Below are 14,372 nucleotides of genomic sequence, written 5' to 3' on the forward strand. Positions count from 1 at the left end.
AAAGGTAAATATGATGTTTTTAACTGACATTTTTGCTGCAATATCTCAGAAAGACTTAATTCTAATTCTTAACTCTAACATGTGTTTTTCTTTGCTTTAATCTCAGTTTAAGCAGGAAGTGGTTACTTTTATTCAGTTGTTTGCCAATCGCTAAATAAACTCTAGAAGATGAAAAAGTTGTCTGCAAGTCAGTTTACTCATGATTCTTTCATCCATCCATCATCTCCTAACCCGCTGAATCCTTTTAGGGTCATGGGGTCGCAAGAGCCAATCCCAGCTATTATTGGGCAAATCTGGACAGCCCTGGACAGATCTCAGTTAATTTTTTCTTTGTGAATTAAATTTGGTTCAGTCTTAGACAGTTTCTTCCATTGAGTAATGTTTGATTGACCTATAGTACAAGCTATATATGCTCAAGTATCAGAATTTAGATTTTTCTTAAACAACGCAAGCCTCATTAAATGTTAACCCAGGGTTTATTCTGTATGAAAGCAATCTGTGTTTTGTAACATAAACAGAAAAAAAATCTGATTACAGTTTAAGTTAACAGTGTGCAGCAGTGTCTGCTTTATTTCAACCAAGTTCCTGTTTAAAAAACATGTGTCATTTCTGTGATCATCAAAAGCTAATATCCACTTTCTGTCTTTTTATGTGGTCGACCAAATGCATCTTTGAAGTTGTAAAATATTGCTATCTGGTGGTTTAAAGCAATTACACAAAAACTTAACAGATAAATTACATCTTCAACAAATTTTAAAATAAATAACTAGAATGTGTCAGTTTGGCCCCAGTCCATCATGAAAGGAAGAAATAGCCATTTATTTACAGTTTGCTCATGCTATGATTAAGACAATGTGTCAAACTTAGAACTCATGTTAACTGGGAATTCATTTGGGTAAACAAGTTCTGCGTTTAGTTTACCTGTTTTAATAGTTGATTCCTAATTTTTTACTCTGCAAACTCAAATGGATCTGGATATCCTTTCGCATTTAAAGCTCAAAATTTACATAAAAATCAATTGACTAATGGGATAATGACAGCAACAGACCTTTTTTACACTACTCTCTCACTGATATGCTTTTTGTACTGCCATTTTAATGTTTTTTTTTCATTCTATTTGTTTTGTAAAATGTTAAAATGTATAGTCTTTGACAGAAATTTCTCATCTATAACATTTCTATTCAAATGATTTTTAGTTATGACTCATTTTTGACCAACCTTGCAATCTCTGCCAAAACCTAAAGCATAATATGCATGTAAACAGAAGGCCCATTAGGGCTGATAAGAAATGAAACCAACCCCCGCTGCCTCTGGTACTGTTTAATGTTTAACTGCCCTGCCCACGTAGGAGGGAGGAGGAAATTTGTGTGAGTTAAATGTGAGTGAACACTTCGCTCAGACTGAGGCCAAGGTGAATGAATCTTCGCGAGTTGTGAAGACTCTCTAGGGGTGCTACGTATTCATCTGAACTTCAGGGAGATGGAACAAGACCGGAATCAAGCCCTGTATTTGATAAGCTGCTGAGTAACAGTGAGTACAAAACGGTCATACAAGGTTCTAAAGAGCCCAATCATCGTAAAGTCAGAGATACATGGGAGTTGGTGTTTCCCACCAACAGGGGTACACGCCTTGGAGAAATAGGAATATTGTGAGACTGAGAACAGTTTTCTTCACAAACTGTTGGCTTGTAAAAAGTGTCCTCTGGATCTTGGCTCAAATCACAGGGACTGTGCCCAGCAGAGCTGATAAGGTAATCAAAAGAAGGAAAAAAATCTTTGCTCAACACTGTTACAATGACTGAGGAAATGCTGCCAGAGGAGAAAGACTGGAGGAAACTGGAACCCAACTACACAGTAAAGACCATTTTAACAATTGTGTACAGTCTTATTCTATTGACGGGCATTGTGGGTAATTCAGTCACTATCAGAGTGACACAAGTGCTGAAGCGTAATGGCTACCTTCAGAAGAACGTCACTGACCACATGGTTAGCCTGGCATGCTCTGATCTGTTGGTGCTCCTCATCGGCATGCCTGTGGAGCTGTACAGCGCCATCTGGTTCCCCTTTGCATCTGCATCAGGGAACATTTCCTGCAAGATATACAACTTTCTGTTTGAGGCCTGCAGCTATGCCACCATCCTCAATGTGGCCACTCTGAGCTTTGAACGCTATTTCGCCATCTGTCACCCGTTTCGCTACAAAGTATTGAGTGGAAAGCGCACCTCTGCCCTCATCACCTTTGCCTGGGTGGTGTCCCTGCTTGTAGCCTTGCCACTGCTGATTGCCACCGGAACACAAGGATTCATACCAACCCGAGCAGACACACCCAACCAAAATCTGACTTTCTGCACCAATCTGAGGGAGCACTGGGTGATGTACAGAGTCAGCATATTTGTGGCTTTTATCGTCTACATGATGGTGTTGATCGGTGTGGCCTTCATGTGCCGGGCCATGATCCTGGTTCTGCGGAAACCTATGGGACCTGTGGAAACAGGCATCAATGGAAATGAGAGTTCATCCAAACATGAGAGTTCATCAGTGAAGATCGCAAGAAAGCAGACGATCATTTTTCTGGGTAAGTTATTTAATTTATTTCCGAAACATCAGGTTTTAAGCTGAATTATTTTAAGGCTTGTTTCCTTTTTCAATTTCTGTCAGACTAACTGTATATTTTATTGTGTCATTTGCGTGTGGGTTCAGAACCAAGAGCCAACCCTTTGATTCAAATTTGAAGCTAACCAGCAAGTGCTGCAGTTTCATCATAGACCATAAAAGAGGTTGCAAAAGGAGGCAATTCATCCTTAACTCCTGTTAAAAATGCATTTACAGTCTGTTTTAAAGGATGATTTAAACATGTATTATTGCTTTACTTCCTATGTAACTCTACAGGGGGGAGGGTGTTTATTTAATGAGCTGTTTTGATTCTCTTACAGCTCAGACTTGCACAGATTTAACGGCATGGTTTTATTTTTTTAAGTGGCAGGCAGATGTCACCCCCTTTTGTGGTTTTCAGAACACTGTTGAGCGGATAAAAGTCCGGTCAATGTGCCCTTCCCACTTCTGCTATTGTTTTGGCCATGTAAAAAATAATGGATACTGTGAGAAATTATCTGTTATTTATGTCTACAGTTCATATTATGAAATTCTTTTTTTTGTACATTTTCTTTTCCCTTCTCATTCTCCATCCAGTGCTCTTTTAGCCCATCCTTTTTAAAACTTTGATCACCTTTTATTTGTTTCAATACACCACCTTTAAATGTCAACTAAGAAAATTTGTTTTTCTTGTAAGATGATATACAAAATTTGAGGAAACTTCTTAATTGCTCTAATTAAGAGCACCATTTATGACACAGATTTTTTTCATTTCAACCATTAAAAATCATCTACAGATTTAAGGACTGGAACTTTGTTTTTGCCAGTGGGTCTCAGATGAGGGAAACACGCTGTTAAAGTTGAGACCAATTTAAAGAAGGTTATGTTTATAGCGTACTTTTCATTTTGAAGTCCCAAATTTTTAAACTAAATTACTCACATTGATATTAATATGGAAGCGATAGATTAAAAGTATCTGATTTAAGATATAGCAGTCAGTGCTTTCTTGTCTAAAATGTGATAAACGTGAACAGATCTAAAGTCCTCAAAGCCTATAAATCTTGACTTTGTAAGGTCTTTTAAGTTTCAAAAAGCAGATTAGCAGTGTTTTACCGTGGAACAAACAGAGAACAGTGCCTCAAACAGGAATATTATAAAATGTCTGTAAGGTTTTTAGAGGTAGTGGGGTCAGATGCTTGCCAACTAAGATTACATTTTTATAAGTGAATATGCAGAGTAAGAGGCATGGACAAAGTAAAGGGCTCATGGTTCCAGTTGGGGCTTTGTCTTGGTCTGCTAGTTATCAGCTTACACTGGACACAAGAAGATAGAGACACTTTATAGAGGCTGTTCGAATGCTCCACTGCAGAACGGCTGAAATAAAGCCACCAAATTCCCTGTGTTCCCAAGTCATACAGCATTTCCGTCACAGATGGTGATCGCAAAAATTTACAGCTGAATGAGAAAAGGCACAATTGCAAAACTCCAAAGACTGGTGAAAGGATAAAGCTGGATTACCTGTTTTTTTTCTTTGTCAAGTTTGAAACAAGCACAAATGATATTTATGACCATAAAAATGTAGCATTTGTCAGTAATTTAACAGTCCACATTCAATATTCATCCAACTCTAAATTTCCCCCACCGCACTACAGAGCACTGTTGTCTGTCAGCCTATTGTGTTGTCTGTGCAGCTCAGAATTGGTCATTTGGTTCCCTCTTAGGTTTGATCATTCTTCATCAGGCATCTATTTTCAGCACAGCTCTCTGCCAGTGCTAAACAGATAGACTGGATTAGGGATGCATGGTGCTATGGTGGTTAGACTTGCAGGTGCACACAAAAATAAGGTCCTGGTTCAGATCCAAACTGGGCCTTCGTGTAAGGAGTCTGTGTTCTTCCTGAGCCTGTGTGGGTGTTTATATACGGGCCAAAGGTACGAACTACAAGTCAATCACTGCTTATCTGTTATTTTAAGGTTAAAAATGTGGGTTCAAGCAGATGTTTGTCTGAAAGTTGCCCAGTGATGTTTTTTTTTTTTTTTTTACCACAAACCTGCATTTGTAAATGTGATTGAATTTTTTTACATTTTGAGCACGTTTAAGTGTATGCCATTCATCCATCTATTTTCAAAACCCACTGTATCAGGGCACGGGGTTGCCAACCAAGCAACTGTTGGGTGAAGGCGGGGTACACCCTGAATAGGTTGCATGCAAGTCTCTTGCAGGGCCACACAACCACACATGCACACCTAGGGGTAATTTATCACAAATCAACCTATGAATCTTGTTTTTGGATTGTGGTAGGAAGCCGGGGTTCCTGGAGAAAACCCAGGCATGCACGGGGAAAACATGCAAACTCCACTCAGAAAGGTCCTATTTGGAATTTGAACCAAGGCCTTCTCACTGTGAGACTAGAGTGCTAACCACTATACCACTTTGCAGCTCAGGCTTCTGACATTTCTAGTCTTAATATTATTTTAAGTTAAAAGCTAAATAATAAAAAATGAGGACAATCTGAATCAGTAAAATCTGTATCACTGATGAAGTGAATCTCAAAGACACTGTGAATTCTGAGATTGTTGCTGAGTCATAATTTGTATTTTGTTCCCTCATGAATGTTCAGTGTAACCCTTGTGCTATCCTAGGCACTTTAACGTGCAACAAAGGCTGTTTTTGAGCCACCGCTAATTGTGTTAAGTGTGTTTCTTTTTCCATCAGTATGGTCTTCTTTTTTACCCGTCCAGGTTTTTATGTCTTTTACAATCTTATCTCATGATTAGGGTAGACCTTGAATCCATGTGTTAATAATTAATGTATCTTTGCTTGATCTCCACCAATTAACACAGTACAAAAATCAGGTGTGTCTTAAAAAAAACGTTTTTATAAAGGATTTTCTGCTGTTCTGACAGTCTGAGGTCACTTGCGTGAAATCCCTTTTACATGCTTTGAGCTAGTTTATGATTCAAATTTGGATTAGAATATATGTTATTTCTTCCTCCTAGAAAAAGGAATGTGAAAAATGTTCTTTTCTTATTTGCAGGATTATTCTGCATTACATCATGCTTGCAAAAACGTCCCACCATGTGACTTTATTTACTTTCCTATCCCAGTCTTATTTGATTGGTAACAAAATAGTAATTTTATCTAGCACTGTGGAGCCTGCAGGTCAGAACCTAAGCTTGGAAATTAGGCTCACGGACAGATGAGAACTGATTTCTTATATCTAATTCTGCCTTGCTGGAGAAAATGTGCCTCAATGAAAGATCATCTCTTTGAAATATGTGTTTATAATTTTAGCATCTTCTTTGTGCCACATTTCATGACTGGGATTTGGGCTGCTGAGGCACCCACCTTTCACTGTCACCTAAACCACATTACACCGGCCCCTTTTGAGCTCTCCTAGATTGTGGGCCTGGATATCTTTGCCTAGACTCCTCCCCCTGTGACCCAGTCCCGGATGAGCAGGAGAAGATGGATGGATGCATCTTCTTTCGTAAAATTTCCCCAGTGGTTATTAAATGTCTTAACGTTCTTGCACCTTCTTATTTATTATTTACTTCTTATTTTAAAAAAAAAATCATTTTTACTTCCGGTGCTTCCTCAGCTGGGACCTCTCCCTCTGGATGGGGACATGCGTCGCCACTTGGCTGGCTATGCAGATATTCACAGAGAGGGAAGTTCCAGTTATTATTAGCGTTTCCAATAACAAACATCCTGTTTTCGTGCTCTGCCTATTTCCTATTTTTCATTGTCTTCCCCCATCAGTTGGGGCTTGAGAGGTGTGAAAGGGGTGGGGGGGCATTGTGTCTTGTTGTGGGGAGGGGGCTCTTTTGATTTTTCGTCTGCTCCTGATTCACAACGTTTTAATCTTAATTTTCTTCATACATGTCCTCCATCATGACAAAAACACCAAAAGAACATGTTGGAGGGGGTCTTCAAAGGGATGGATTGGAGGCTGTGACTGAAGCCCACCGCCACCTGAGGGTATGGGTTGAATGCGGAGAATAAATTTCACACACCCAGGTGGGTGACAACTAATGGAACTTTAACTAGATTATTAGTTAAGATTATTTTTGAGGCTAAATATAAATACCCAAATTCCATAAGTTCCTGGTATTCTGATGTTTCTGGCTGAAATTTGCACAGTTTCTTCTGGTAGCCTCTAAAATTTGCCTCGTTAGAATAACACTACTCTTTTTTACACCAGCCTGAGCTTTTTTAGTCAGAAACCTTAAGCTTTGCTCTGATCAAACACAAGGTCCTGCTTGGCAGCAGTGTAAACAGAGGGATCAGTTGAATGCTTCATTGTGTTAGAGAGATTTAACTTGAACAAAAAGAAATAATCTCCTGTTTTCAAGGCTGGTTTTCTCTTCTTACACTGCTTCACTGGACTAAGAAGAGGGGGTAAAAAATTTCTAATAAAAAGGAGACAACATGGAAGGAACATTTTTAGAAAAAAGAAAAGTACACTTTAGGATGGTGAAAAAACAAGCTTAAGCAACCCTACATGGGGTACGGTAACACCTATACACTTGTAATTCTTGTTCATGCTTTTATGTCTGATAGCAACTATCCTGCAATACTGGAATGTGTGAAGTTTTTTTCACATTTCAAAAGAAACACATTTGTTCTAAGAGAGTAAAGGCTGCTGCAGACCTGCTGGCCCTCTTGGAGGAGAAAACCTGGGCAGCTTGTTTGTTTTTTCTTGTATGCTGGTATTTGTTAAGATAAAACATATCTTTGTTTTTTGCAGATGACATTGTAAAATGTTAGTTTATCTTGGAGCAGAAGGTTCTGTTTGAATCTTGGACTGTTCTGTGTACAGTGCATTTTTTTTCCTTTAGCCATTTGGCCCTCCTCCTACAGTGTGAAAGGAATCATATTAGGTTGACAGATGACTCTAAATTTCTCTGTGAGTGAGTGGAAGAGTGTGTGGTTGGTTGTTTGTCTTCATGTGGCGGTGATGGACTGGCAGCTTGTCAGGAATCTATGCCTCCTTGACAGCAGGAGATTGGCTCCATCAGATTCAGTGACCCCAAGCAGGAGAAGGTGGTTAAGAATATTAATTCGTGTGATTTAACATTAGCATTTTATTGGACCCCTGCCTCTTTGTGCTATTTGGTTGATGTTTTTGCACCACTCAAACATCTCACACACAGTACACTAGTTATTATTTGGCAATTTTGGCATGTTTAAGGCCTGAAAACGACAAACTTGGAAACAGTAACCACAAATGGAGCTGACTGCTTAATTGTTTATTTGTAAAATACAAGTATTTGTGGCTTTATTTAGTTTACTTACTCTAGCGTCTTGGAAACTTCCATGTTAAACAATAACAGTCTAATTTCTAATCTTCCTTTTTTTGGAATAGAGAATTGAAAAAGTTTTTTCCATCTAAACAAACTGTCTCTTAGACAGATTTCAGGCATTGGACAACATCACAGCAGAGAGAACTTGGGAATCAGAACTCTGCATACCTTTCTCTCTTTAACTTTTCAAGATCATACTTTCCAGCTAGTGCAAATGACATGCCACGTTTCCTGCAATACCAAGGAGAGAGTGTATGGTAAATTGTGAACAGTGCATATTTATATAGTAACTTTCTACCTTCCTTTAACGCTGAAAGTGCTTTATAGTCACAGTCCCATTCACCCATGCACACACACATTCACACACTGATGGTGGCTAGGCTGCCTTACAGGGCAACCTCAACCACCAGAAGCAATATGGGGTTCATTGTCCTGCCCAAGGACCCTTTGAACCATGGGCAGGCAAGGTGGGAACCAAACCGCCAATCCTCCAACCAGAGGTCAGCCACACTACCTCTGCACCACAGCTGCCCCTGATCCTGTTGGGATACACAATGTTTTAATTCCACCAAAATATAGAGCATTTCCCAAAGCAGTGTTGTTTACTGTTCATGTGAAGATTGAAGTTATAGTAAATTCTATACCTCTTGAATCCGTATTGTCAGATGATTTTGATCTTGATTCCATAACACCAAACCTTTTTGTTTGCTGTTTGCCTCTGAGCCTTGGGCTCACTGGCCTGTGGGCATAAAAACTTTACTGAAGCAGATTAACAACTGTGGATTCCAAATGTAAAGGTCAGGGACAGAACTTATGCCCACCCAGTAAGTTGGTTAATAAAGCCTCCAAAGATTGAGGACAATGACACCAACACTGCTGCCAGCCTTCCTGGCTAAGTACAAATGTCAGTGCTGACAATTGGGGGTGACTGTGTCTAGAAAGTCCGACAGGACGCCAAGGTGTGAACTGAACTACACGATCATTCCAGCACATCAAAGGGTGAGACAGTAGTTAACGAGGCAATTAGACATGTTCTACTGAAACAATCATGGATTTATGAATAACTTGTGAGTATTAAGTTCACAAAAAGATCAATGCTTTTTATTTCATCAAAAGCTGGTTGTTTAATATTTTCTGTGAATAATTGAAAGTGAGTAAAACAGCCAATTACTTCCATACCCGTAGGCTCTAAGGATGTAGCTGTGTGCTCATTTCAGTGCTCAATGTTGCCATTGCTTGTCGTTTTTCAAGTGGATAAGATTTCATTACTTCAACACCATTTACAAGACATCTAATTCCTTTATATTTCTAAAAGATAGGTTGATGAAATAATATGGATAGACTAAGATATAAATAACTAAAATATGTAAGTAATATGGAAATGATTGATTGTATAATGTAATACCATGGTTCAGGTGAATACCCAATTATGATTGGTGGCTTGGTGCAGACTAAAAAGTGAGAATAGACAGTGAAAATGTACCTTAAAAAAAAAATTCCGGTCACATAACCTAAATGTTCTATATTGCTGCCTTCATTAAAACAAACATTTGGTTCATCATCTGGACAAAAACAAGTAGTAAGAGATGAACTTTTTCTCTCAACTGACGCTTTATTTAACCCATCGCGACGATCAGTATATACTGTACATTCCTATCCTTTGCCGCCGCAGTCAAGGTCGATGCCAACTCAGTTATTACCATGACAATGCGCAGACCACGTAACAAATAGTCCACTTTTTATGAAAAATCGACTTAAACAAAACTAAAAACTGATTGAATATTTATCTTTTGTACGTGACCATGGTAAGTAGGCTAATGTTAATTATCAGAAGCTTCTGCTTCATTAATTTCAGATATTGGACACCTCGTCAGCCACAATCCCTTATTGAATCACCTGACTAAGTAGTTTACACCTGAGAGTTACTGCTGCAAGCTAGCTTATTAGGTAACCCTTTATAAGACATTTACAAATGCTAATTAATGTACTTATAAGCAGCTTACTAAAACATTACTAGTGCTTGTTGATGTCTTATAAATAGTTTATTAAGGACTCTTATTATAAAGTGTTACCGAATAAACAAGTTACTCCTCTGGAGTGAGATTTTCTGGTCAGAATTAAAGTTAAGGATGTTATCACCTCTATCAGCGTTGGAAAGTAATATGGGATACATTGCAGCAACTCATGTGTATCGTTTCTGCATTGATCTGGATTTAAATGCATTAGATCTATTCTTGACATTCAGCTTTAAATAGGTTTCATGCAGTGAGTTGTATTTACTCAACAAATGTATAAAGCTAAAAAACACGTCTCTGTTGTTCAAATAAGTTATTTTGCAGTGCATACATTTTGCCTTTGGTTGTAGTGCTAGAGAACAGCTGAACCTGCTTTGCATTTCCAATTTTAATAGTAGACTGTTTACTATGATGGTATTGCAGCCTCAGAAAAAAGAATAATTCATTGGAAAGGCTGCCTTTTTTTTTTAAAGAAAAACCTGGGCATCACATTGTAACAAAAATCAGTGTGCATTAAACATCTTATTTAATTTGAAATGTGCTTTATTACTGTCTCAGGACAGTTTATTGTAAAGCTACAGACCCTTAAGCAAAACCATTATTAACATAAGCATCACATGTCAGGTGGTTTGGACTTTTATTTTGTATGAACCGACAAGTAATTTTAACATTTTGAATCAAAAACTGCACAAATATGTTAGAAAAATGGAATGATTTAGCATGTTTGACACACTCAAATGTCTTTTCATTTGTAAATGAGTCTAAACTTATTGGACATTTGAGGGAAGCTTATCTCAACTAGCTGCTGCTCTCTTCAAACAGATTCAAACGTGGAAGTGTGTGTTTAAATATTGATGAGTGCAATTACAGAGTAGATTGTGTTTTTCTTATTGTGGATAGCAAGTCATGACTTTTGCTCTGTTTTGTTTTTTTCTTTTTGAAGTTAAATGCATGTCCCTAGTTTTCAAAATAATCTGTTTGAGCATTAAAATAAATGAGTTACTTTTGGAAAAAATCCCATGATCACAATCTGATCCCATCAAAAGCCATTATCTTTAGCATTCATCACTTCAGAAGTCACAAAACATCAGGTCCAATAAACTATTTCTTATCTTAATTAAAACTACTGAACTGGACCAAATATTGCTTTAAAGTCCCACTCCAATCATCTTTTGATCTATTTTAAAATTGTTTACAGTGGTTATTTAATTATGATTTTGCCATTTTAGCCTAAGTAAAAAAACCTGTGGTGTTTTTTAGGACATAGTTTTTGCAGAGGGGCATTTGTTCATAAAAAATCTGAGTTGTGGGGGGAACTGTTGGCGCTGAGTAAGCGTGCCCCGACTTCCCATCATCCCTTTGTTTACACTGTCTCCCACCAACTTGCAGCGCCTCACAACCCCAACCTAACATTATTGATGCAAGGTGGATACAATACAGGTTGGGATGGAACAATACTAGAGCTGTCCAGCCGTACAGCTTTAAGCCAGATGCCAGCTCAGAGGAGGATCATGAAGACGTACATGAATCTAGTTGTCCTTAAGTGGATGCATCAGAAGTGAGCAGGGCTTGTAGCATGTCAATGTATTTCACAGCTACAAGTTTTTTCCAACTGAATTATTTAGTCTAGTCTTGATTAACAATGATTTGAATAAAGAAAATACTTAGAAAAGCTCATTCTAACATTAATTTTCTTTATATATGTCCTCCATCATGAGAAAAATGGTGTTTTTGGTGTCAGAAACACCAAAAACACCATTTTTGCCTGTGTGGGTCTTAAGGAGTCTTCACAGATTTACTAATATCCATAATGTTTGTTTTCAGTTTTTGAGTATTATATGTTAACATATATTAAGCTGCCGCACTGTGTAGAAAGTACTTTCTGAATGTGCCAAAATCTAAAGTGGAGGGATCCTGACGCCACCATACTTAATATTTGAAAAAACTTCAAATTTTAATTTAGCTCTTCAATGGGAGGAGTAATTAGAAGCAGGGAGCATCTGTGTTGAATTGCCCTCACATCATAGTCTACAAAAAAGGTTAATTGACTTGCCGCACTTTTTTTCGTCACTTGGAACTGACATTTTGGGCATGAATATTAAATCCCACTGTTCTCTGCTTCTGGCTATTGACTTTTGCTGGCCATTTGTGACTTGAACACTAAGTGAGTGGATGGGACGAGGAGTTCTTGGAGAGAAAGCAGGTTTTAATAAAGATATGAATTATGTTTTTTTTCTCTGATGTTAATTTTGTCATTGTCAAGAACACTTAGTTCTGTTTTTTAATAGATGTGTGAATATAACTCATGTTTTGAAGGTCAGTAGAAACATAGGACAGCAGCTATTCATATCCAACAACGCACAAAGCAATAAGATATTCAAAGAAACAGTTTAAATACAGACATTTGAAAGGTTTCTCCGGTCTGGATCAATGACTTTGGTTTTCCCTTTTTTTATTTTGTATGTTAAACTGTTTTATTCTTTTGTTTGACATTGTTTCTTGTTCCATTCTACTTTATTTTATATTTTTGTATATAGTTAATTTTAGTGTTTTAAGTACTTACCAAATTCATTTTCTCTTGAGGTTGAGTCCAGTAATTATCACTTAAAGCATCTATCAATCCATCTTTTTTAACCCATCAGGTGTCAGTCCATCATGGTTAATCAGCTAAGATATTTAAATGTGTGTTCTTTAAAATCTGGCTGTTACTGTTACCTAAAGATTTATCTAATCACAAGCTTGTCATGCTTTGGTTTCCATGTTCAAGCAGCAATTTCTTATTAGAAATGCTCCAACTAGCTGACATATGTTTTTGGACAGCACATCTAAGAAAAAAAGATAAAAAACCCACGTATGAGCTGATACCTGTTTGCATTGAGTCCCAGAGGGTTTATATTAGAGGGTTTTATGTTTAACCCTTGTGCTATCCTAAGCACATAAACGTTGGGAGTTGGGTCATCTAGACCCACTAGACAGTGCGCTGAACCTTTTTTCTTCAATTATTTGTGAACCTTACTGGTGTCTATGGATTACATGAAATCTTTCCACCTTTATCCACCTTTGTCATGGTAGGGAGAAGTAAGGGTGGGGTCATCTAAGATAGCACAAGGGTTAAGGTCTTCTTCAAGGCCCAAAGTGCTCCAGACTCATAGTCCCATTAATTCATTCACTCACGCACCCAGTCACACACCTATGGCAGCAAAGCTAACATGCAAGGCACTGCAGCCCCCGGTAGCAGTCTTTAGGTGTCCCATGAACAGGCAGACGGCTGGATCCAAATGCAGCAGGTTTATTAGCTCAGCTAAAAGTCCACAAAGCTAAATCAGGGTCAGGCAGGTAGGAGTCAATAACAGGCATAAGTTCATCCGAGGAGCGACAGGGTTGTCAAAATCGAGGCGAGAGTTGCGGCAGGCGGAAGGCAAACAGAGTCAGGGTCAGAAGACAGAAAATCAGGTCCAAATGTAAGGCTCGGTAAGGTAGGCAGGAGTGGCACCAACAATACTTGGCTCTGAGCTTGACTCAGTGCAGAGCTTAAGTATGCTGTGGTTGATGAATAAATGAGAGTCAGGTGTGCGCAAGGGTTGCTGGGATATGTAGTGTGGTTAGAACTCTGGAGGTGACTCCCGCCGGTGACCAGAGGTGGAGACAGAGCACTTAACTTCTGACAGAGGCCCCCCTCCTGCGAGCGGCCCTGGAAGCAAGGGGGGCTCCTACGCTGAGGTCCATCACAAGGTCTGGGTGTAGGTCTGTCCAGGTGGCATCTGTGAAAGCCGCTGATCAGGCAGGTGTCAAGGATGTCATCAGCGGCGACCCAGGAGCGTTCCCCTGGGCTGTACCCCTCCCAATCCACCAGATATTGAAGCCGACCCCCTTGTCGCCGGGAGTCTAGGATCTCCCTGACTAGATAGGCCGCCTCGCCATTCACCATCAACAGGGGCGTGTCGACGTTAGCGGGTTCAGGCCACAACCCCCCATTTGGAGGTCCACAGACAGGCTTCAGCAGAGAGACGTGGAAGGTGGGTAAGACATCTGCAGGATTCAACTGAAGGCGGTAGGACACAGGTGATCTTTTTGACAATCTGAAATGGATCCACGTACCTTGAACTGAGCATTTTGCAGGGGAGCCGCAGCCGGAGATCTAAGGTGGAGAGCCAGACCCACTGACCGGGAAAATGACTAGGAACTAGATCAGGACCCTCCCATCTGCGCTGGTCGACCTGCATTTGAGTTCGGTGGACGGCTTGCTGTGGCTGAAAATGAGCTGCCTCGCACGTCTCCTCACAGCAGTTGAACCATTTGTCCACTGCTGGCAGTTCTGTAGGTTCTCCTGATAGAGGTTGAACCCCCAGCACACACTGAAAGGGTGAGTGCCTTGTGCCTGTCTTTTTGAGGGAGTTTTGGGTGTACTCAGCCCAAACCAGGAACCGACTCCAGTACTCCTGATGACGAGTACAGTACAT

The 14,372-nt window shown here is 39.3% G+C and overlaps 1 protein-coding gene across 1 annotated transcript in view; it reads left to right on the forward strand.

Moving 5' to 3' along the window:
• The first annotated feature begins 1,402 nt into the window (after positions 1 to 1,402).
• Positions 1,403 to 14,372, forward strand: part of gpr39 (G protein-coupled receptor 39) — a 34,340-nt gene continuing 21,370 nt past the window's right edge. The window contains exon 1 of the mRNA XM_004081831.5: positions 1,403 to 2,574. Within this exon, the coding sequence (XP_004081879.1) occupies positions 1,794 to 2,574 (781 nt within the window). The 5' untranslated portion in view covers positions 1,403 to 1,793. The remainder of the gene's footprint in view (positions 2,575 to 14,372) is intronic.

The sequence above is a fragment of the Oryzias latipes genome, chromosome 21 (assembly GCF_053564925.1).
Source record: "Oryzias latipes strain Hd-rR chromosome 21, Olatipes_Hd-rR_3.1".
NCBI classification, from domain to species: Eukaryota; Metazoa; Chordata; class Actinopteri; order Beloniformes; family Adrianichthyidae; genus Oryzias; species Oryzias latipes.